This window comes from Erpetoichthys calabaricus, chromosome 7 (assembly GCF_900747795.2).
Source record: "Erpetoichthys calabaricus chromosome 7, fErpCal1.3, whole genome shotgun sequence".
Taxonomy (NCBI): Eukaryota; Metazoa; Chordata; class Cladistia; order Polypteriformes; family Polypteridae; genus Erpetoichthys; species Erpetoichthys calabaricus.
Genome location: NC_041400.2, coordinates 73,736,391 through 73,763,074, shown reverse-complemented (window position 1 = coordinate 73,763,074; position 26,684 = coordinate 73,736,391). Strand labels below are relative to the sequence as shown.

General features: G+C 36.4%; 1 protein-coding gene across 1 annotated transcript; it reads right to left on the bottom strand.

Moving 5' to 3' along the window:
- Nucleotides 1-403: 403 nt before the first annotated feature.
- On the bottom strand, nucleotides 404-25,864 carry arid6 (AT-rich interaction domain 6). Its single transcript, XM_028804659.2, has 6 exons — nucleotides 25,746-25,864; nucleotides 20,420-20,581; nucleotides 18,829-18,881; nucleotides 14,530-14,627; nucleotides 7,297-7,447; nucleotides 404-3,262 (listed from the first exon to the last, which is right to left on the bottom strand). The coding sequence occupies exons 2-6, from the start codon at nucleotides 20,565-20,567 to the stop codon at nucleotides 1,982-1,984; spliced, it is 1,731 nt and encodes a 576-aa protein (XP_028660492.1). The 5' UTR covers nucleotides 20,568-20,581; nucleotides 25,746-25,864; the 3' UTR covers nucleotides 404-1,981.
- Nucleotides 25,865-26,684: the final 820 nt, after the last annotated feature.

The window sequence follows — 26,684 nt, the reverse complement described above, 5'->3', positions numbered from 1 at the left end:
TTAATAATAGTAATGGCAGATTGAGAACAGGCATGTCAGATTTGCTCAGAATATGCAGGAAATCAGATGCCAGCAGCCATGTAGTTTAAAGATCAGTGCTATCAGACACTTTACTGCACTGGCTCCTTCAGTATAAATTTATGAAAATTGTCATTTTGTTTTTAAAATCTATTTGCCCTGTTGCCTATTTATTTTCCCATTTGCTAAAGAAATTTGCTAAAGTCCATGGTGATATTACATAGCTGCAATGACCCAGTTGGTACTAAAAAATTTCTTTCCATTCTCCTGAACTATTATCCCAACACTTGCCCACAATATATATATGCGTGTATTTTAAAGAGCACTGTGATGAAGCCTATTTTAATGATGTGGTGTAAAATAAATATGACTGACTGACAATAAGTTTTTGAGGTAAATTAATTTATTATAATTATCATCGGGTTTAAAAATCTGCTAGAAAGTGATGCAAAGTATAATAAAGATTAACTGTCTTTTAAATAGTTCCTCACCCATAAATTTACTTTCCAAAATCCAGTGCAGCAGAGCACACAGCCAGGAAACCCCTGAGATTCACAAGGTGCCAGTTTAACTGACCAACTAACCAACCTCTTACAGAGTTAATTTAGCACAACTAATCATATACTGTAAGTCTAAGAGAAGTTGTGTTGCACAATAAATAAATATTATTATTATTATTATCTTTTACAGCATTTCATAATTGTTATTGATTGATATCTTAGACATTAAATAATAATTAATTAGTTAAATAATTAATACCTATATTAATTTATAGTACCCTTTACATATTTTTTAAAATAATTACTTATGTAACAGAACTAACACTAACAGAAAAATTAATTAACATATCAAAGTGCATCAACAGAAAAATTAAGACATTAAAGGTAGGCTCAGATTTGCAAATATAAAACAACTACAAAAAATAAAAAAACAATGCCAAAATAATTTACATCACATATACATTTAACTACAAAAAAAAGAACTAATACAAGATCTAAATAAACGTTTGACTACTCCTCATGGTGAAGTTTCAGAGTATCAATCTAATATATTTAATCAGCTTTTAGCAATAGATAATTAAGCCAACAGAAAGATACAACCAGCTGGAAACAAAGTAGCAGAAATCAAAAACTCCATTAAGACATTTTTTGTAGAAAAGTATGCATAGGTTAGGTTAGAGGTGCTTTGAAATAAACAAAGTCAAGACTGTCTGCTTTAGAATATATTGTATGTTTGATATTTGTGTATACCTACTGCCCTTAAATACTACAAATGTGAAATCAATGTGCACTCTGTATCCCAGTCAAATTCTCAGTCAAAGGAATTCATAGTTAGTCAGTTGGGGCTGTGCTGATGCACACCAAACAAAATGAATCATCTCTTGCCTACTTCAAGATAAATTAATTTCCATTTGCAGAATGCAACAGATACCAGTGATCTGCGTTGTTGAAAGGAATGCTGCCCATTGAACTATTGTGACTATTATAAGACAAGGCTGGCCAGAAGATATTGTATGCAAATAGCAAGGAACCTAGAAAATAGTTATACATCATTTCCTAAAGTTCTTGGAATCTTCTCCTTATGAAACATTTCTTCAGTTCCACTTTCAGATTTTGTCCAAAACGTCACACACAAACACTAGTTAGTTTATATGCTGCTGTTCCTATCTGGGTGAGGTAATTGGCTAGAACAATGAGACAATCACCCTAGGAATCCGTATCTCATTCAGTATCCTTTTGTTTGTATTCATATGCTTCACATCTTTAGCTTGTCTGCTAAAATGGTAAATGGTAAAGTCTCATTCTAAGAATGTCAATTCTCCAATTATGATATAACGCAGAATAAATCCAGTCCAGTTCAACACATGAAGATACCCTGCTAAAAACTTCTATAAATGAACAACTGATGTCTGTGAGAGTCCCCTTATTGCAGATAGCACTGACATGGCAGATTGTCCTATGGTTTAGACTGCCCGGCGGCCTGCATCAGACTTGTAAAAGCTTGTGTCTGATCTATGATACTGATCAATACTTCCCCATGGTAAATCATGGCTGTTATAAAAGGATGATCTAGAGTCTGTGTGTGGCCTTACTGCAGGATCAGATGTCATATAATATTTGACACTCTGGTAGTCCCTGGGATACACCTGATTTGTCATGTTATTGTCCAAGGCAGGACTTTGTTCTGGGAATCTCTTGTCTGACAGTGAGTTTACAGTTTTACGTAATGGCAACTGACTACAAGTTCCATTCTGTGCTTCATATTTTCTGAGAGTCTGGCTACAATCCTTAGAATGTGGGGTCTCCAGTGCAAACTTTTCCAGACTGTTATTTCTGAAACTTACTGGAATAAACTTCCTGCAAACTGGAGTAAAACTAGAGGGAAAAATGGTATTCCTGACAGGATACATAGTCTCTTCTGTCAATGACTCTTTAGTTAGTCTTCTGATTACATCTTTTGCATGTACACCATCTGCAAATATCCATTGTTTAGCATTTTCTCCTGGTGATGCAGAGTGCAGTCCACTATGTTTATAAAGAGATTCTTGGTCAATATCACTATTATTAGGATACATGGAGATTGGCTTTTTCTTAACCTCATCAATCCAGTGGTGTGAGATATGAACAGGAACTGGAACTATTATATCCTTTGAAGTTTTCTCATTTTTGGCTGGAGGATGACTGCATAGATTCACAGGATCAGAGGAGGAGGTGTGAGATTTGCCATGACTGTAATTTCTGTGCTCCTCCTTATACAAAGACATGCTTTTGCTTGGACTACAGCCTTGCTCAGTTTCAGTGGAAGCAGAAGGCAGGCTTCTAAAATCAAAAACCTTTAGGGAAGTGCAGGGAAGTCTTGTCTTTCCAAATTCCTGGACTATTGATCTCTTCAGACTAGTAGACACATAAAGCGGTGAGACTTTGTTTAAAAACTTAGGGGCTTTGTTGGGAGAAGGTGTTACAGCAGATTTTTGATCGTCTTTGCACACAGTTCCAGAGGTTCTGTTTTTCAGGCTAAGATTGAGGGGCTCAACCTTTTCTTGTGAGGAGTGGAATTCCTTTAATGGATTTTGCAGCTCCACCCTGCGCAAATCTCCAGAACTCACCATTGGATGAAATACTGTCCTAACTGGGTAATTCAAAGGAGCAGGGGTCCGGAACGCAGATGGAGATGATTTACTATGGTGGTACTGTGAAAACTGGATGGGATGAGCTGAGTGCTCCAAAGTAAAATCTGGTAATTTCTGAAAAGTAAAATAAGACAGGCTTTGTTAGAAAGAGTAACATACAGTGCTTCTGGAAAGTATTCACAGCGCATCACTTTTTCCACATTTTATTATGTTACAGCCTTATTCCAAAATGGATTCAATTCATTATTTTCCTCAGAATTCTACACATAACACCCCATAATGACAACGTGAAAAAAGTTTACTTGAGATTTTTGCAAATTTATTAAAAATAAAAAAATTGAGAAAGCACATGTACATAAGTATTCACAGCCTTTGCCATGAAGCTCAAAATTGAGCTCAGGTGCATCCTGTTTCCCCTGATCATCCTTGAGATGTTTCTGCAGCTTAATTGGAGTCCACCTGTGGTAAATTCAGTTGATTGGACATGATTTGGAAAGGCACACACCTGTCTATATAAGGTCCCACAGTTGACAGTTCATGTCAGAGCACAAACCAAGCATGAAGTCAAAGGAATTGTCTGTAGACCTCCGAGACAGGATTGTCTCAAGGCACAAATTTGGGGAAGGTTACAGAACAATTTCTGCTGATTTGAAGGTCCCAATGAGCACAGTGGCCTCCATCATCCATAAGTGGAAGAAGTTCAAAATCACCAGGACTCTTCCTAGAGCTGGCCGGCCATCTAAACTGAGCAATCGGGGGAGAAGGGCCTTAGTCAGGGAGGTGACGAAGAACCCGATGGTCACTCTGTCAGAGCTGTAGAGGTCCTCTGTGGAGAGAGGAGAACCTTCCAGAAGGACAACCATCACTGCAGCTATCCACCAATCAGGCCTGTATGGTAGAGTGGCCAGACAGAAGCCACTCCTTAGTAAAAGGCACATGGCAGCCCACCTGGAGTTTGCCAAAAGGCACCTGAAGGACTCTCAGACCAAGAGAAAGAAAATTCTCTGGTCTGATGAGAGAAAGATTGAACTCCAGACCCCAGGAAACCAGGCAACGCTCATCACCAGGCCAATACCATCCCTACAGTGAAGCATGGTGGTGGCAGCATCATGCTGTGGGGATGTTCTTCAGTGGCAGGGACTGGGAGACTAGTCAGGATAAAGGGAAAGGTGACTGCAGCAATGTACAGAGACATCCTGGATGAAAACCTGCTCCAGAGCGCTCTTGACCTCAGACTGGGGTGACAGTTCATCTTTCAGCAGGACGACACTAAGCACACAGCCAAGATATCAAAGGAGTGGCTTCAGGACAACTCTGTGAATGTCCTTGAGTGGCCCAGCCAGAGCCCAGACTTGAATCCCATTGAACATTTCTGGAGAGATCTTAAAATGGCTGTGCACCGATGCTTCCCATCCAACCTGATGGAGCTTGAAAGGTGCTGCAAAGAGGAATGGGCGAAACTGGCCAAGGATAGGTGTGCCAAGCTTGTGGCATCATATTCAAAAAGACTTCAGGCTGTAATTGCTGCCAAAGGTGCATCGACAAAGTATTGAACAAAGGCTGTGAATACTTATGTACATGTGATTTCTCAGTTTTTTTATTTTTAATAAATTTGCAAAAACCTCAAGTAAACTTTTTTCACATTGTCATTATGGAGTGTTGTGTGTAGAATTCTGAGGAAAAAAATGAATTTAATCCATTTTGGAATAAGGCTGTAACATAACAAAATGTGGAAAAAGTGATGTGCTGTGAATACTTTCCGGATGCACTGTAAAATAGGGATATTGCTAGTCAGCACACTTCTCCAAAAATATAAGAAATCCACTTCAGATCTTTCTAATCAAATGCATCATTGCCTTGTGTATCATAGAGGGAAATAATAAATATACTGATATATCTGACATGTGTTTGGTGACAAGGTGAGAAATGTGTTGTCAATGAAAAAATGGTGGCACATTATAGGGCTAGGGTCCTATTATAACAATAGAGAGGAACACTGGCACCTGTACTGGAAGAAATGATGTAGGCTGGCATACCAGTATGGTACAATGGGCTTCATCAGTCAGTACTTGGCCTGGGTATACAGAGCAGGCAAAGGCCACAAATTCAGGACATGATCTGAAAGGAAACATGCAACATTCCCCCAGCATAGAAGAAGACATGGGATCCAACTGAAGCAAGTTATGCCAAGAGGGAGGAGAGAGAGAGAGAGCGAATCATTGAGGCCACAAAGAGTTAACATGAGGTCAACATATGTCATGGTAGGAGCAACCCTGTGGTAAAGTGGGGTCTGTGGCTGAGGAAAGTGTCTGTTTTAATAAATAAATAGGTCTAATTGCTGCACTCCCATCTTAGTGTGGAGGTGTGGTAGTGTGGTGAGAGCGGTTCTCATGCGCAATGCAGGAAAGGATGGCCATGCACTTAGAGCACAGGTTCAAGATCGTCTGCAACCCTAATTGTCCTCAGGAGTTGCTGATTGCCACAGCTGTGCTACATCCCCATTTTAAAAAGTGAAGTGTGAATGCGAGAAAGGTGGAGAAAAAAAAAAGGCAGATCAGAGGTCAAGAGTAAAATGGACTGGCCAGTAACCAAGAAAGAGAAAAGGAGGCTTAAAGGAAAAGGAAAAGAGAGGCAGAGACGGAGAGCGAGAGCGAGAGCACCTGAGCTATGGAGTGAGACAGGTGGTTGGCAGTGAGCCAGGGCCATGGCAGCCAGAGACTGTGAAAGGAGCACCCCTACCGAGTGCTTTCATAGGAGTAGGAGTGGCCCAATTGATGGTCTGAAGGTGAGTGGCAGGAGAGGTGTGTGAGGCTCATTAGGTTGCCCTGCAAATGCTGAAGGAAGGTTGGCAGGGAACAGAGCCCAGATAAGAAAGTTGACTGCACCTGTTGGTGTGCGTCTCCTTGCACTGCAAGGTCCAGATAGGACAAGTGGAGGAGATGCCAGTTTTTAAAGGGAAGCATTGGGGCTCTCTATTTTTATGGACTGTCTCAGATTTTTAACCTCATCGTTTTTAAAGAAATATTTATCGAACTGTTTTAACATCCACCAGCACCTTTTACTTTTTATGGATTATTTATTTATGAAACATTTTGAAGCACTGCACTTTTAGAATACTGATTAGATTTTATTTTAATAAAAGCACTGTTCACCTTTTCACTATCCCCTTGCTTTGTGTGTGTTTTGTCCTCATCTGCCACACTCATCCGGTTATGTTATCAACAGTGTTGGGTTCAAGAGGCTCACAAACAAACCCGCACCGTCATAAACCCATAGTCCCAGGTAAGGAGAAATGAGACCAGGTTTCATCTTCAAACTTTGGTCTGGAAGGAGTATCATAAAGCCACTCGGAATTCTTTAGTCTGTAATAAGGGGCCTTTTTGCTTAAAGACCAGAAGCCCAAAAATGTCAGGGAGATCTAACTTGATAAAGACTATAAAAGCTCAGAGGTGTGACTAGGATGCACAAGGAAGAGTTCTAATCTGTGTTCATACAGTCAAAAATGGACCAAAGGTTATGTTAAGATTAAGGCTGTCTCAAGTTGGGAAGTGTATTCAGAAAAAAGATTCAATGTTGAGAGGAACAGGACAATTTAAAAAGAAAGTGAGGAAGAGGGAGAAAGCCAGAGATAGGAGGTGAGGAAGTGACTCTTACGAGTTGACAAAGAGATGAGCCACCTCCAGGTATGAACTGATCCTAAATCCATGCATGGCAGCATTAAGTTACTGGTATTTTGTTTAAATTTATTGTCTATGTTCCCCTTTGTTATCCTTTCACGTTATCATTTTTAAATTTAATACATACAACAGTTTGTTTGTACTTTTCATTTCCATGGTATTATTCTCAGTGTTCAAAGTCAGCACAATGATGACTTCTCCTATCAAATGGGATTTTAGCCTTTTCATGTACCATATAAATGAATGCTCATAGTTTGGGGAATTAGTCAGTGTACATTTTTGAAGGTACTGGGCATTCTTATCTACCCAATGATTAACAAAATATAAATAAATAACACTCTGCAGATAATGTTAGTGGTGCTAGTCATTTTCAATGAGGAGCATGTTATGAAGAAGTACAAACAAGCAAAAAAAAGGAAAAAGAACATTGTGTGTAGTGGATAATAATTACTTGAACGTTATGCCACTCACCTGGTACAGTGGCATGTCATATTTTGCCATCTTGCACTCTGTCTCCACTTTTCTATCAGTGTCTTCAGCATGCCAGCGTTTCTGAGGAAGTGGCAGGGGCAAAGTTTCACGCTCTTGTCCTCTGAGATGGCGCTCATATGGCAAAATCAACCTAGAAATTAAATCCATCAAAGATGAGCAGGAATGCTGCATGGCCACTTTTCTCACTGCATAGGGAAGTAGTAATAGGTGATCTAGTCACTCAAACAAATATTTATTTTAGAATAGTAAGTCATCTGTGCAGATGACATTTTGATATTACAGGGTGATTCATGCAGCTTTTCATATGAATGCTAGTAATAAACAACTTCCTTAACTGTTCCAAAATAATAAGTCAGCTTTCTTGTTAGTTGCAGTGTTTGCTTTGGACTGGATAGAATTTTTGAATATTCTCTAGAACGCACATTGAATTGAAAATCAGTCATGGAGAGAAAAAAAGAACAGAACACAACAGTAAAAAAAGTTCATTGCACAGATGTAAAAGTACTAGAAATTTTTAAATACATATAGATGTAACAGACTACAAGATGAGAAGATGTAAATGCATTTACATTTTCTGATATTTGCAAATTTTACATCTTTAAACAACCAGTCTTAACTCAGATGAGGTTTAAGGTACCAGATGGGTACATGGATGGGGTGCATGTCCATCAAAGGGTACATTCATACACACACACACATGCACACAAACCAACTCACTTACATAGGATCAGTTAATCCAGCATAAATATCTGGAAGGAGGGAGAATTTGCAAACATGCAGACAGTGCCTGGGATACAATGCCAATTCAATCGCAGCAACTAAACAAAGCCAACATTTTTTTTTTCCTTCGAGAATAAGCTAAGGTGGGGCTTCATTCATCTTACAGTTCACTGTAAAGTTACCGAAATGTAAATGTCAAAGTCAGATTATATGTTGTATAATGTAAATATGTAAATAACAAGATAGACTGTGTTTTTGAAATTGGAAAGGGATCCAATAGACTGTCAGTCATATTGGCTTGAAGGTTTGTTCAAGAAGACTGAAGTATTGGATGGGTTAGAAGAGGGATGGCTGAAACAAATTGAAATGAGAGAGTTTCTACTGTATTTAATTAGCTGAGCTTAAATAAATGATTGTAAGCTTAAATGATTCATAATGGGATATCCTCCAATGGAAACTCTCTACAACAACAATAAAAAATACAACTTTGGAAAAACTTCAGTTTGATAATGGTACAAAACCTTGATGAGCTAGCTAATCTTTTTTTCTGCATTCTCCTTCTCACCACTATTTTAACATCAATTACTTTGTTTAATTCTTATTCACATTCTGATGGCAAGTTGCAAAACATTATTGCATATATAATGGAAGGCTACATTTTGTCAGAATTCATTCATTAGTCTTTGTTTGATTCAAACTAGTAGAAAGGATCTTCCATGTTTAAATAGAACTTGGCCAGTCTGCTATATAAATCGATATCAGCATATGAGTGCTGTCCAATAAGTGATTCAATAATGTGTTTGAATTTCTTCTAGAAAAAATGGAGGCAGACAGCCATGCTAACCAAACTCAATTCATAAAGAATATATAGTACATACATGATAACATTATGTTAATGTTGTAGCGCTAGACAGTTTTTTGAAAGACAGACTTGCTTGTGAGGATCAAACCAAAATAAATTAAGTAAAGGCACTCATAACAATGCCAAAAAAGTACCTCCTGCACCCTAGGATTGGACTATCCATTTAGGAAAATGAATGAATGATAGCAAAATGGTTTACAATATTCATCCTAATGAAATTAAGCAAACAATACCAATTCTCCCTAACATGGAACGTGACATACTGTACGTCTTCATTGTTCTATGAAAAAGTGTTTTCTTTAATGTTCTTCATTAGAGGACCATACAATGGAATAGTTAGAAGATTACTCTTCTGACTAGATGGGAGAAGAACTATGAAACAGAGTTGTAAGATTAATGAAGATCCATTTTTCATGATCCAACTGAGTTGGATAACTAGTGTCATGTTTGTGTGGGAAAGATTAACTTTGTAAACTCTAGGCAAATCATGGTCATGACACCAAACATGTATACTGTATACCAGGACTATCACACAACTATTAATTTGATATTTACATAAACTTTACATTTTCAGGCAATGGGGCATAAGTTACAAATATGAAGAGACTAAAATAGATACAAAAAGTGTTAAGAATTATGAACAAGAAAGGCAAAGCTGATGCTCTGTGTTATGTAACAAAAGAGTATTAAATGAGGCAATATAACAAAATGTTGGAAAATATTTCTTTACACAAACAGAGATACAGAGTTCTAGTTACTTGAAAATATAATCTGCAGCAGCATCTTATGAACTTGAAATTCTTTTAAGCACATTTGTGTCATGTGGTACTTTTAACCATACACACTTTTCTACTCTTGATAAAATAAACAATTTGATTTGTCATTTTAGATTTACCCCTCAGGTTCAAGCTATTCATAGCCCTGCCTCTCAAATTAGATTGTCTATCAGATTTTATTATCATACAGTTACCTGAAGAAAAAGTGAATATTTAAGCAGAGTTTTATCTTTTCCTCAGTGTTTTGTTACAAAATCCCTTATATTCTTTTTTTTATTAATATTTTCTGGTTTCTAACTACCATATATAATCACGTATAAAAATCGATCATAAAATCAGACCCCAACTTATACACCCGTTCAAAAATTCGACACTTCATTTTTTTTTTATTTTACATCTTCTTGCCTTCTCCAATCTCGCACCAGTTTCTTAGACACATCGAATTTTGTTGCATTCAGTGCAGTTACCAATTTCTTTCACCACTTCAACAACTTTTCATTTAAAACCAGCGTAATATTTTTTTCTTATCGAACGCTCCATCGTACATAAGGGATTCTCTTACTATAAACGTTTATGAGGGTGTGAGATACAAAAAACATAAACAGGGCAAATGTCACTTTGGAATAGTTCAGGTATTACCATGTGGTCATTTAGGCCACAATACATAAAAAAAAGGCAGTGCATTACTCTCTCAGGTGGGCATTAGCATATCATAAACTCTTGGACCAATAGCGTGAGTTTTCCGCATTCGACTTATATAACCGACATTATAAAATACTAGAAATTAAATGGTAAAAATCAAGCCCCGACTTATCCGCGGGAGAACTTATCCACGAGTGTATACGGTATTCATTTTGTTGCATGACTTGGCCTAGTACTACCTTTTATTAATACTCCTGTCTGCCACCTCACTATATTTTGAATATCTTTCACTGGTTTACTAATTATGGCTCATATGCTCAATTTCTGTAAAAGCTGCTGTTGTGATGTGAGATTTTACATATAACTTGATAAATGTTTTGTATGTCTTTATTTCTAATTTGGGCAAAGCAATGTAATTTAGTGTTTACCCCCACCCCCCTTTAGGAATGGGTCTGTTTGAATTTTACGACAGGATTTGGGGGAAGATGTGCCTTAAACCGGTTTGGTTAGTGTTTCTTTGCTTAATTCATTTCTACCCCCGCAAGAAAGACTTAAAGACATATGGTCTTGAGGGTGGCAGGTTTTAAGATGTTGTATTCTCCCATTGGTCGGAGGTATGGCTGCTTGGAATTGGCTTGTCTCAGAGGCCTTTAAGTACTACGACGCCCTATTGGCTGTAGTGGTTGGACAGAAAATCTATATATTTACTTGTTTAACCTCACACTCTCTCTCTTACTAACCAACATATGATGAAGAAATATCTCTCTCTTGCTAACCTGTGATGATGAAGACAACACAATGAAGAGCACAGCTCAGCAGCCATTTTGAACAGACATGTGGCTGAAAGCTGAGCACTAATGATGCCTTAACTAGAGACATTTAAGTAACTACAAGTCTGTGTGCCACCTAAACTACATATCATCATTTAATCAGGTTGTATGGTTGCCAATATTCAAATATACTTTGCATTTTGTTATTATTTATGAATATTATCAATAATACATTATCTTATGTGTAACTTAACTTCTGCTTGTCTTTTTACTACATCTAATTGCCTAAGGTTATAGATATAGAAGGGAAGGTGGGGATAAGTTATATACAATAATACCTCATAAACAGTGGAAAGTCTGTGAGATTAGGCATTCTAAGGCTACATATTAATAATACAATAGGGGAAAGTAGAGCAATATATATTACTCTACCAAGACAAAACAGCTGCCAAGTCAAATCCATCTATAATATCTGGTAGCATCTATGCTGATTCCATAAGGTGCCAAATAGCCCTCTGCTTTCGCAGACAAATATTTATTTTAGTCATTCATTTTGTAAACCCTCTTTATTTCAAATTCTAACATTTGCAATTCTGGTGTTTCTGGAGAATAACCACATGCACAATGGGAAAATATAAAAATTCCACACTGACAGTGACTGGGCCAGGTAAACTTTGATTAAACTTTGATTGTGGTTCATTGAGTCACAGTCAACATCAAGACATTTCTAACATAGTCAAATAGGATTAAATATGAGCACTATTTGACAGAAAACAGATTGGATATAAAAGACCTGGAGATGATACAAGCAGAAGGAATAAGACAAGAGACATTTTGAAATATCAGAATACCAGCAAAAGACAATCAAGTGTTTAAACTTCAAAACAAAAAAATAACTCAAAAAATGAAGAAAGCAAAATGTCATGGTTTTGCCAGAGCTCCATCCCTGGCTTTTTTAAATATTCGCACGCAAATTACCAGCAACAAGTGCCATTACTGTAAACACAGAAGCACCTATGTGTAAGCACTGCAAAATGCTGTTGCCCATAAAAACAATAGGGTGGCATTAAAAGAAATAAAATTAATTAAACACAATATCATTTCATAGTACTTACTTGTTCTGACCAAGTGATTTGCTCTTAGCACCTTGATACTCTTCTAATTTTAACTTGCAACATTATTCAACTTAAAGTTTCAAATAATTACAACAAAGGGAAGGTGTATAAACCATCCTTGGCTTTCAAAACCTGAAGGCTTAGTTCATTAGCGCCAGAAGTATCCTTCTCAATCATTTTGCAAGTTCTATTAAGAACTGAATTTTGACTAACCTGTCTCTCAGTTTTCAGTGCCCAGAGGAATGAGAATATAAGCATTTGTCAATCCTAATAGATGTCTCATGAAGTAATTATAGAACGTAAGCAATGTTTGCTAGTGTAATAAAGTGACCCTGAGAAGTTTAGAATAGAAATGTATGAATACTCATAAAATGATGAGGATAACAGCAAGGAATCTTTATGTAAATCTGCTTTATTGATGTGCTGCCTGGCTATGCAGTAACACCTTGGGTAAACCTCCTGCCTTTGAACCCTAAGCATATATGTTTGATTTTCACTTTAACAAACACCTGTATGGAGCTTTCATATTCCCCCTGTGTCCATTTGAGTTTGTTTAAGTACCACTTTGTGATGAACAGTCATCCAAACCTGTTTTGGTTTCTACTTTGTACCATTAGCCATGATTGTCTTTGCCTCTCCCATCAAATGACAGATAATTAATGTATTAAATTGAAACAATACATGAAACTTTGTTGCTTCTATTTTTTGTTTTTTTGCCTCACAGCTTTATTTCTTACTGCTGTAAAAATTAGAGCAGCCCTGTCCACTCATTAAATCACATATTAACCATATTACAAAGACTGCATTTTTTTCCCTTAAGGAAAATACCAGAATTAGGCCTCTTATAACTTTACGAAACGCTGAAAAATTAAATAACGCTTTTGTTTTAAGTCAACTTGATTACTGTAATGCACTCTTAACAGAAAGACATAAATTGGTTGCATTTAGTGCAAAATGCAGCAGCCAGAATCTTAACTAGAAAGAGAAAATTTGAGCACATCTGACTAGTTTTACCATTGTTACATTGGTTACCTGTGTCATTCAGAATTCACTTTTAAATAATACTAATGGTTTATAAAGCTTTAAGTAATCTTGCTCCATCCTATATTTTGGAATGCCTGTCCCCCTACACCCCATGTCATAACCTTATCTCTTCGAATGGAGTTCTGCTTAAAATTCTAAGAGCCAAAGCGACCTTTTGCTGTTAAGCACCTAAAATCTGGAATACTTTACCTATAGAAATTTGCCAGGATAATACTGTGGAACATTTTAAAAAACTGCTAAAACCCCATTATTTTAATATGGCTTTTTTTTGTAGCTACATTCCAGTTATATTCCTAATAGACTATATGGGTATAAAATTGTCATATTCTTCAGGGATCCGCAATCTGTACTACTCTCTATTATTCTCTGCTGTCTTTTCTGGTTCTTAGAGCTACGCAACCACCATCTGATCAAAGCACCCAGAGTTGATGGAATGAAGGTGGATGTCTCAGCTCTCCATGAGACCAACTTCATCAGAATCCTATCATGTGAAGTATGAAAACAAACAGGACTGATTTAGGAACATTTATGTTAGGTAGAATGCCAAATACCAATAGATCGTTCCTCCCCCAAAATATGCGACTCTTCAATTCCACCCGGGGGGGGGGGGGGGGGGGTAAACATTAACATTATACAAAGTTATTGTCTGTTTTTACCTGCATTATTATCAATCTTTAATTTAATATTGTTTTTTTTGTATCAGTATGGTGCTGATGGAGTATGTGAATTTCCCCTTGGGATTAATAAAGTATCTATCTATCTATCTATCTATCTATCTATCTATCTATCTATCTATCTATCTATCTATCTATCTATCTATCTATCTATCTATCTATCTATCTATCTATCTATCTATCTATCTATCTATCTATGTGGGGACAGGGAGGTCTTTTGTTCTTTTGTTTTTTTTTCTCCAGCCTACCTAGAGTTTTTTTTTTGTTTGTTTGTTTTTTCTGTCCTCCCAGCCATTTGACCTTAAATTATTTTGCTGTTATTTATTCTTTAATATTATTCCTTATTTTAATTGTTTTTCTTTTCTTGTAACTTTCTCTTTGTCATCTTGTAAAGCACTTTGAGTACATTGTACGGAAATGTGCTATATAAATATGTTGTTGTATTAATAGTAGCAGTCATTCCACTATGTTATTTATCAGCCTACAACCTACGTTAAAATTAAACATTTCATTTTACATTTTATGATATTAGTTTTTTCCTTTGAACTTCCAAAATGTCTGTCTTTACTGATACATTTCACTTAGAAAGCAAGGTTAAGGAAAGCTCACTTTTCATAATGTCGTCGGGTGCAAGTGGCTGCACTGGTGCTCCTTGGATTCCCTCCCAACCTGTTATAGACCTGCTTCCAGAGTTGCTGGGTTGTCACCTGAACAAGAGGAAAATAAAAATATGACATGTTTTTTACAGTAAAAAAAAAATTTGACATATACAACATCTTAGATTCAGTTTCAGACTGAGACACATCTCTAGGATGCTGAAGATGTTTTGATCTGGTGTAATTCATTACAAAAAACTGTATCATGGCACATAAACATTTCACTCTCTACTCAGTGGCAGGTGTGTCCAGAAATTACACCATATGTTTCTTTTGCTTAGCCTAAGGAAATGTGGATTCCATGTTCATGACTGGTTATATATTTTTAGAGGAGGAAAAACCTGTTTTAATAGTAATCCTGCCAGGGCTACAGTTTTGGAACACAAGGTGGATTGTTTAATGCCCTTCACCAAATTCGCATTAGATAGTGAGCAATTCACTTAATCTGCACCTGTCTCAACAGAAATGCACAATTTCTACAGTATGTCTATGCCATAAGCAAACACAACTATTGGTAGACCTTGAGGCCATGACAGAATTGAGACTGCACTGAATCAAGAAGTGAATGACACGGCCCAAATAAAAAAAAATACTATGAAGCTAATAATGCAAAGGGTGGCACGGTGGCATAGTGGTAGTGCTGCTGCCTCGAGACCTGGGTTCACTTCCTGGGTCCTCCCTGCGTGGAGATTGCATGTTCTCCCCGTGTCTGTGTGGGTTTCCTCCGGGTGCTCCGGTTTCCTCCCACCGTCCAAAGACATGCAGGTTAGGTACATTGGTGATTCTAAATTGTCCCTAGTGTGTGCTTGGTGTGTGGGTATGTGTGTGTGTGTGTGTGTGTCCTACGGTGGGTTGGTGCCCTGCCTGGGATTGGTTCCTGCCTTGCACCCTGTGTTGGCTGGGATTGGCTCCAGCAGACCCCCGTGACCCTGTGTTCGGATATAGCGGGTTGGAAGATGACTGACTAATAATGCAAAGCCAATCAGGATATAAAATACAATAATTTTGCTCTCTGGGACTTGAAAGCTAAAGAGAAAGCAGGGGCTGTTCAACATGTACATACTTATAATGAGTGGTTGATTTCAAATAAGCAAGAGTTGCTTAATAAAACAAACTAAACAAACTAAACAAGCCCTGTGAGGTGGTCTATTGGAAAATAATTCAATAGTAAGCACCATACCTCTCTAAATTTAGAAGTATCTGTTTTATCAAATATAGGTACTTATTTATGTTCAGAAACATATTGTATTTGTGATTTTCATCTACATGTATCTTTGACATTTAAGGTTACACAACTTGCAAAACTTACATAACATTCTGGAATCTGCTTAATCCAGTTAAGGGTTACATCGAGCCTGAGGCTATCCACAATTAAAATGTAGTACACCAAAAATGTTGAATTTGAAATATAATGAACATTAATGCAACAAAAAGTGAATACACCCTTTTTCAGTTCTATAATTTTAAATGTCAAAAATTAACTAACAATACTAAAGTCCTTAAATAAATGTAACATCATATGCCAAATAACCCATTACACTTTTTACTTTACCATTATTTAATGAAAATAAGCCATCATAAAGAATCCATGTGTAAAAATTAACTACACCCTTTCTAGTTTTGTATTAAGTAAGAAGGTAATTAACAGTTTACTCAATTAGCAGGTGATCAGGAAGTGCTTCCTTATATTAAGGAAAAACCTTTGGTAGTTTGGTCTAAAACTGGGTTCTTTGGGTTCAGCCATGGAGGCTCACTGTGGATGCAGGTTTTTGTTGCAGCCCAATTTCTTAGTTAGAAGCCATCCATCCATCCATCCATCATCCAACCCGCTTTATCCTAACTACAGGGTCACGGGGGTCTGCTGGAGCCAATCCCAGCCAACACAGGGCGCAAGGCAGGAAACAAACCCAGGCCAGGGCGGCAGCCCCCCGCAGTAGTTAGAAGCCAATCATGAATAATAACAGAACTTATAATTTAATTCTATGGCATTCATTTTGCCTTAGACTGTAGATTTTTCCTTTCTGAGTGACATATGGCCCAAAGCAGATTATTAAAGCAATTGAAAGAAATTTAATCATAGAATGTAGCTGTTTAAGATTAATAAAAGCAATCAAGGGAGCCATAAAAGGCAAGTTAATTAAAATGAAGCACCAAAATGTTGCCTGGGTAATAGTTGTCTTCAGAAGTGACAATTGGCATCTAATTAAGCAAATTGGTTGTAACAAAAATCTGCATCCACTATGGCCTGTCAGGGCTGAATCTGAGGATCTCTGGTCTAGAGTAGGGGTGGGCAAAGTCGATCCCGGAGAGCCGCAGTGGCTGCAGGTTTTTGTTCCAACCCAGTTTCTTAATGAGAAGTCAATTATTGCTAATGAAGCACTTATTGCTCAAGTGACATTTTTCTGCTTCATTTTAGTGGTCTTGTTTGTTAAGGTTCCCCACCCTTAATTGCTTATTTCAGTCTTAAAGAGCTGCATTGACTGTTTAACGGCTCCTTATTAATGACAACGGAGCCAGCAGTTCTCCATCTAACTTGTTCCATATACACCTGTGTGGATTCATCATGCACTATTTGGTTTAATAAAACACATAAGACTAAAATGTGACAGATTGAAAATGATCTGTTTTAGGCTTCAAATCATAAACGATCCGTTGTCATTTGTATCTTATTGCTAATACAAAGCCATTAAAACAGTGAATGCAGCTGTTTAAGACTGAAATAAGCAATTAAGGGTGGAGAACCTTAACAAGAGAGACCACTAAAATAAAGCAGAAAGATGTCACTTGAGCAATAAATGCTTAATTAGCAATAATTGACTTCTCATTAAGAAACTGGGTTGGAACAAAAACCTGCAGCCACTGTGGCTCTCCAGGATCAACTTTGCCTACCTCTGGTTGAGCATTGAAGCATGATAATGTCATGCCAAGGATAAACTGTGTCTGCAATTACCTGAATTATTACTTCTCATCATGTCTGGAAAGGGTCAGAAAGAAATTTCCAAACAAATTGAAGTCCATCCTTCTACAGTGAGAATACTTTATAAATTAAGAATATTCAAGACAGTTACCAATCTAACTTGGAGTCAACAACCTAATATATTCACCCAAAGAATAAACAGTATAATGTTCTGAAAAAGAGCAAGGAACAGTCATCTGTCAACATGGTAAAAGTTGTACTTTATTACTACTTCATGAGAAAAAGACTGAAAAAGTATTGTTTTCGTGGAAGGATAGACAAGAGAAAGTCCCCTCACTTAGTTTAACAACAATACTGTACTGCTAGAACAATGTCCTTTTCAATTAATCATCTGGTTGCTATGCACAAAGCTTTGTTTCATGAAAACAAAACACAAAATCACAACCACAAGAATGGTTAAATCAAAGGTGAAGACCTCAGCCATATCGAAATGCTATGATGGAACCTTAAGAGAGCGGTGCATTAATGAGTGTTTTCAAAGACCAATGAACTGAGAGTTTGTAGTGAAAAGAAATGAGTCACCTTTTCACAAATATGATGCAAAACCTCCAATGGAAAACTATGACTTCAAAGTATTTCTGCTAAATACTGTAGTTCTAAATTTACTGGATCATTGAGAGTATTTTACACTTTCACACAAAGATTCCACATGTTGGCATAATTTTTACTGAATTAAAAAAAGGAAAATGATATATAAAACATATCCATAACTGTACAATGCAAATTATCAGTTACATTTTCATAATACAAAATGTCATCAAAGACTTTTGACAAACAGTGAATAAGAATATGCAAATAGATTTAATTTGAGCCTTTGTTTTTGAAGGTGCTTACATTACATTAAATAACTGTTTCTAATCTACATCAGGAATTTTTTAAGGCACAGTGAACTGAAAGATACAGTACTGATGAGCCACAATTAAAGTAAAATGAAAATAGGGTGACACTGTGCTAGCCCAGGATGACCTGAATCAACTTCTTGGTCAAGAACTGACTGTGCCAATCTATAAATTGCTTCCATGAATATGAGGAAAAATTCCAGGCTCTCAGTTTCCCTTCCATATCCTAAAGACATGCATGTTAACTAGACAGATAGGTGTAAATTGGTCCAGTTGCTATGTAAGTGTGCCTAAGGACTGGTGCCTGCTGTTTTTAAGATGGAAAAAAAAAAACAGTCAAGAAAGTTATTGGATGATAACTAGCTCAGCTTTGTGACAAACATACACTGCATACAATCTTATTTTGCTTCCCTGTCATGAGCCCAGATATTCTTACCTCCTTGTATCCCCCTAAACTCTGTACTGTCTTGAACATGGTGAATAGGTCAACTGTAGGAAAAGACAAGAGGTGAGTGTTACAAATAATGCTTTAACTTAAATCAGTTATTTTTGTACCTTATTAAAATTATTCAGGCTACTCCTACAATCCCAACAGTATAGAAATGAGAAATGTTTTCTCAAATTTAGAATTTTGATACTTCATTATTGAAGTTAAATGTTTGCTTTTTTTGCAGATATACAAATTTGGATTGTAGTGGTGGACTGGGAAAGCAGGTAAATAAAATCAGACATTTTAAGGATTAATATGTATCATATAAGTGTAGGGGATGCAGGTGCACACATGTTGCTGCCACTCCTCCCTGTTAACAACACATTATCATTAAATTCATGTTAAACTTGCACTTTTTGCCCTTCTTTAACTTTTTATTGTATGTATAGTTCATGGATGCATCTGACTCGAACTGTCGTGATTTGGATTTATTTTTTAGACTTCATGGACTTTGCCTTGACTGGGTGTGCACCCTTGGGGACAAGTAAATCTTACTGTGGTTCATGGGACAAGTCTTATGAACATTTCTTTGATTAAGTTCTTTGTGCATGGGAAAGGCGCTAAATAAATAAAATGTATTATTATAGGATAACATATCTCACAATTATTGTTTGGTGTGCACTTCAATGCAACTGCATGTTTAAACAAGAGAGTATTTTTGTATTATCCATCTGAGACCACACAAAAAAGCACCAAACAAAAATGTAATTATTTTCTCCAAAAGAAAATGTGATCATATTAAACTGAAATTAAAAAATAAGTAATTCTGTCTTATATGTCTGTTAGGGATTTTTGTAGTACACATTCAAAAAGTAACTGTGAACATTTTTAAAATCCACCATAACTAAAAGTTATGTCATACTTGTGCATATTTTTATTTTTTCAATGTGAATGACTAGAATTTAGTTCTTAGTGCCATCCCTTTTTTCACCCCAGAATACATGCTGTTGTTGCATGACAAGAAATAAGTAAAATTAACTGTTTGTTACAAATGTAAGAACTGGGAGCCATACTTTACAGAAAGGAAGAGTACAATGTAGGACTTGGCACTGAAAAAATGAACAGTATCATTAGAATGGCATGACTTGGGAATGCGAATGCATCAACTCTTGTAGACACTCCATGAATCTTCCCTATAGAAGGATTAATATGCTAGTTCAAGAGAATGTACAAAAAAAAAAATCAAAAGCTGGGAATATAAACAAACCTTCAGTACACAATACGATGTTACCTTTTAATGTTATTCATAATAAAAATTCCATATCAGCCTTTGTTCTTCAAATCCCTCAATGCAGTTATTTTTTTCTCATACCTCAACTTCTGTCATGTGAATGCTCCTATTTCATTGGATTTATATAACAATTTATTATTATCTCCACTCTTAACAAGAATATGGAGAATCTGTTTCTCTGGTTTGCAGTGTGTATACAGTATATATGCCATAAGTATACATCTGCTGTAAGTCACTTTGAATAAAAGTGTCTGCCAAGCAAATAAATGTAAATATAAATGTAAATGTATACTTGGAGGGGCTTACTTTGCTTAAAACCAAGGTTAGGGATCCTCTCTATAGGGGTGTCCCGTTTTTTCATGAAAAGATATAAATCCCTGAGAAATTCTTCTTCCAGTTGCACAGGCTTGTTTACCATGTCTGTCCGCAGCTCTTCTGCTTCCTCATTTGCCATGTTGAGCAGAGTAGCTACAAATAGAGTGAGAGACAAAAGTTACAAGAAGCTGATGCGCTGACAAGAGAGGAGTTCTGTCTAGAATGCACATCTGTGTATAAGAGATATGCTGCTGAATGCCAATGGCTTTGAGAATTCTACATAAAAAAGTGAAAGCAACCATACTCACTGTTACCAAAAGTGACAAACTCTTGCCTATCAGTTTGATAGGACATAAACCACAGGACAGTGTCAGAAGTGTTCTCCATTATGGACAATAAAATATCGTGATTAACAGAATCAAATGCTGTGATCTACTGAGATCTAAGTGAAAAATATACTTAATTGCATAGTCTGTTACAGTAAGTAAATCATTAGTTACTTGAGGAAGAGCAATTTCACAGTTTTTCTGGTGCCCTGAAACCAGGCTGAAAGGGCTCCATCAGGTTATTAGAAGTTATAGTAAATTAACGAGTTGGAAAGCCACAACACACTCAAGAACCTTAGAAAGAAATAGCAACTGAGAAACAGGACAAAAATCAAGAACCTTAGGAAGAAATGGCAAGTGAGATAAGCCAAAAGTTGTTCAGAATTTCAGCATCAAGATCAGATTTTTTTAATGTTGGGGTTACAGACATAATGTTCAAATTAGCTGGCGCAGAGCCAACATTAAAGGATGTATTTATTATTGTTTTAATAGCCAAAGTTATGAAAGGAAGGAAGGATCTGATGAGTGTGGGTAAGAGGGGATTGAGTACAGAAGCAGTAGGCTGGAACTAACACCAACAGTAAAGTCACCCAGAAATGGAGATGAAATTAGTGACAATTTGGAAAAGGAGCTAGAAGGAATGGGAAGGCAGGGAGGAATGCAAGAGGATTTGGGGAATTAGGTGAATTACTTGGGTTTGTAACTTAATCACAGAAAAAGCTTAGAAGCTTTCACGAGAAGTAGATCCCCATCACTTAGCAGTAAGACAATGGTAAACCATGTGAAATGCAGCATGAAATTTAGTCAAATAAGCAGAGTAAAGTGTTAAACTGCCGAGGCAATCAACATAAATGTGACAAGAAGAGCGTTATGAGATACAACACAGCTGACAAGCCATTGTCTTCACCTTCACACCTTTGTATACATGCACTTGACGTAACAAAAGACTTCAGATGTGCACCACATACATTGAAAAAAACATTAGAAATTACTTTTCTTGTTCATAAACTCACTTTCTATTTTTATTTGAAGAAAAATCCAATTAAAAACACTCTTTATGCTGGAGAACAGGGATGATGACATAACTTAATCTCATTCCACACACTTACTAGAAAAAAACCTGTGAATGTGGCCCTGTCATTTTAATGTATCATTTCAGACAATGAGTGATTTACATGAACGAGATGAATGTGCACATTTTTGTGTTAAAAACACATTTAAAAAAGAACAAATGAGTACAGAACTGGTTTTTCTTCTTTTTTTCTAAGGAATTAAAAAGTGCAAATACCATTGTAATGTCATAATTGTTGTTTAAATTTCCTGGAAAATGTATTTATGTTCACTGCCCAGGTAATCTATGAAAGAATTATTAAAACTGAATGAGAAAATGCACTTCAATAAGTAATTATGAAATATGCCTTTGGTGGAGATCTAGTTTTAGTTGCTTAACTGAAAAATTAATTTAAAACTGGCATTAGTAAGAAATGCTATTTTCTATGCCATAAATAAATTGTGTAAGTAAAGAGAAGAAGCATTCAGCTTGTTGCAAGGAAATAGATGATTATCAAGAATCACTGTGAGGTAGGACAAAGGCAGCAGCAAGTATTGCTATCTTACTTACAGTACTTGAACCTTAGTTCAGTTCTTAGCTCGGGCATTTCTCCATGAAGTTTTTATATTGTCCCTGTGTTTCTTTAAATATCTTAACTTTCTCCTTCAGTCCAAAGATTTTCCATTAGTTTGACTACTGACTTGAAATTTGCCCAGTGTGAATGTGAATGTGCACTGAAATGAGCTTGGACCACACCCGGTCATCTGGGTTCATTCCAATAAATGTCTTTTTAGCCTTATCAATAAAGGTTTTTTGGTAAATGTTGGATGAATGGAAAATGTTTGAAGACGGTAAAATATTTTATTGGTAGGATAACTGTTTCCACACTGATTTTAACTGAATGTTCTTCTGCCTTTTGTACCAGTTCAAGTTTATATTTACATTATTTCAAAACCTTTACTGTTCATCATTAATACTTTTCTCTATTCTTGCCGAAAAGGTTTAAACTTTCCACATACAATAATTTACTAAATATCTGAGAACAAGGAACGGTGGTAGTGCAGTGGTTTAAGACTACTTCTTCACATGATCAGGACTCTGGGTTCAAATCCCATTCTAAACAATGACAAAGTGGAGAGTTTACATTATTCTCATGTCCATGTAGGCTTTGTATGGGTACCCTGTTTTCTTCCCATAACCTGGGCACATGCTGACTGATGACAGTGAATTGCCCCACTATGAGTGATGGTGGTAATGTGCAAGGATCTGCTCCAGTAAACAAACTGACACTGGACCATTGTAGGTCCAGTGTGACAAACATATTGGTCCTATGTGGGCAGCTAATGGCCCAGTTTAGATTTTTTACTTCAGGGCAACATTGGACCAGAGTGCAAAAACAGAAATGGGGACCAAATTTAGTCATAAACCTGAAAAAAGTTCATTCCTTACTAATCCATTCATCCATTTTCTATAGCAATTTATCCAGGGTTGGGTTGTGGGGCACAAGAAGCCTATCCCAGCAAGCAATGGGCACAGGCAAGAACAAATCCTAGTCAGGGCACCAGCCCATCACAGGTTGAGCACACTCACACACATCTGTCCACCTAACCTGCATGATTTTGGACTGTGAGAGGAAACAAGAGCACCTGGAAGAATCCAGCATGGATACATGGAAGACATGGGGGCTTCATGCACGGAGGACCTGGGAAGTAAACCCTGGTGTCCTTACTGTGAGGCAGCAGTTCCACCATTGCACCACCCCTTACTGTTATTTCCTTGAAACGTTTTTTGGTATTTAGTTGTTTTAATTGTTTTTAAATTGTGTAATTATTTTGATTTACAATTTATTAATTAATAGATAGATAGATAGATAGATAGATAGATAGATAGATAGATAGATAGATAGATAGATAGATAGATAGATAGATAGATAGATAGATAGATAGATAGATAGATAGATAGATAGATACTTTATAAATCCCAATGGGAAATTCACATTCTCCAGCAAATGTTAATAATAAGTAAAGAAATAAAAAAACACAATACTAATTTGACTTTAAACTATTTATTCTTACAAAAAACAAAATGCTTTAGCATTTATTGGTACAAGTCCAGACTTTTTTTTTTGGTGCTATTCCAACCCTGAACATGAAAACATTGCAAAGATAATACATAAATAAATGTGAAATTTTAGCTAATATACACATGAAACTTTTTGAAGCCATTCAGGTTGTTATTTATACTTCTACAATCAAAATCTAAAACTGATAAAAAGTACTAATTTACTTTGTAACTTACTCTGCGACATCATTAAAAAGTGGGAAACTATGGGGTAGTGATGACATTGGCCTGTGTCACCAAATCATCGCTAGCCCAAAGAAGACTTAATGAACTTGCATTGCCAATGATTAACCTTTTGGGCCACTAGGGGAACTTAGCTACGTGCCCCCAGTATCAGTCGCAAAACTGGGCCAGTGTGGTATTTAATTGGATTTTTCTAAGCTCACATTGCCCATGATCTGCCCACAGGGGGCCACTCCATGCATGTTTGCTGTCTGTCCAAACCTAGTTTCTACCTTGCACCTAGTGCAATGAAAAATTATTTAATATGTCATATTTTGAGAGCGCCATTCAGAACTCCAATACATGCTCAGAATACCCAATACTCCAAAACAGAAAACATTCAACTGATAGGTTACTACAAAAAGCTAACACACAGTGCTATTCTACTATGGGAATTCACCTATGGAATATAAACATTTTAAATATTTGTATCAAATATCATAAGGTGGACCTGCCATTTATCCAGGATTGGTCTTATACTGTGTCCACCCAGCAACCCGCTACCATGTATTGGAATAAATGAGGGCAGAAATTTAATGAATGAATAAACTAATTGATATCTGTGACCAGTACGGTGGCACAGTGGTTAGCACAGCTGCATCATGGATCCGGACAGCTGGGTTTCCGGCTTTAATCCAGTGCTGCCAGGACAGGCTCCAGCCTATACTTCCACTTTTTTCTGCACTAAATCACCTGAAAGTATATTTTGATCCTTAATAAAATCTGTTCAATATAATACTAGTGTCTGCTTTCCTCATAAGATCAACCACAACACTTGCCCCCCAATTTCTTTTAATACATTTATTCAGATAACCACAGAGAATTAGCTTCTAGCATCACAGACAATTACAGATATCAACCTTAATTATTACAACTGACAGATTTAATCTAAATAACCAATATCACTTGTGTTTATGCAATACCATCTTTTATCATTTTGCATTTACCTGTATTACATACACAAAGCAAGTGTAACATGTTTAATACCTATTGCCAAATCATTAGCATTTGTAATATTCAAATAAAATTGTGTTACAAAGAAACCACATGTCAAAGGGAAATGATGCAGTAGGTGAAAAAACTTGCCATATTGTCACATCCCAGCTCTGTACAACTCTCCATAAGTGTGACACATGGCTAGTCATGTTTATGTTGTCAAAGGAATAAAACGGATGAAAACATGTCAGATCAAAACTCTTATAAAGATAATCTCAGACATTCAGCCTTACCATTAATTCAGTAACTTTTATTATTTCCTATGTATAAATGCAAATGTTGACTTGTTACTAATACTGTAATGTGTTGATGGTTTTCAGAAACCGTACCCGTAAATCACACAGCTCAGATACGTGCTTATTTTTTTTTTATAAATCAATCAATTAAATTTACCAACGTTTGGACAAATGGCAGTGCGTCACAGGAACAGAGATACCGCAAAAGACGGAATCTGACGGCTCAGTTATGAAGTCCGAGTTTCAAATTCGGCGAGTCCAGTAAATCACATGCCGCCTTCTGGACGGACTGGCATTCATTACAGACAGAAGGGAGGCTAAGTCATCAATTTCTGCTAGATAGGAAGGTAATTAAAATAGAGTACCGTGAGCCGGCTGTAGACGATCTCCCGCGATGTCTTGCTCAAAGTGTGCTGCTTTTGGGCGTCTCTCGGTTGAAGTTTTAGTTGCTGTGAGCGCCTGGGACACCGCCCTCACTGGGGGCGGGAGCACCTGTCACCTGTGACATCTGTATGAGGGAGAATCTAAACGAGAGACAGGATTATTGAAGAGTTTGCATGGAGAGATGCCAATGTGTGTGTATATATATATATATATATATATATATATATATATATATAGCAGTATGATTTATGGTGTAATTTTTAAAGAATTGTCACTGCATACGCACGACAGTCACATTAAAAGTTAAATACATAAACTACAACGATGAATTGCGATTAATTTACAGACATCACTATACTATATATTTATGTTGAAATTTAATAGGTCAATCATTCAATATGTAATAATATAAATGTGTGTGAGACTTGTAAAGATACACTGCAAAAATTAACTAATGGATATATTTATATACTATATCTAATTTTTTCACTTAAAATGATCATGTTTGCTGGTAGCTGTTTGTAGTTACATTGGCATAACTCTCTTTATTATTTTAACACAATTTACGGTGAAACAAAACCAAAAGATAATTTTAAACAGTGGTATATAATTTGTTTCGGAAACGTTTGTCATTATTCACATTTTTCTGGAAAAAGTTGGAACGGTACGGAAAATGCAAATAAAAACAGAAAGCAGTGGTAGTTTAATGACAATAACTGATGTCTGACCTGAAAACAATGTACCATTATATTTATTGCTTTTTTCTCAAAAATAAATGCTAATTTTGATTTTGATACTTGCAGCATATTCCAAAAAAAGTTTGGATGGTAAAGAATTTACCACTTTGTAACACTACCTTTCCATTTCACAACACTTAATAAGCATTTATGTACTGAAGACACCTATTTGTTGAATGTTTC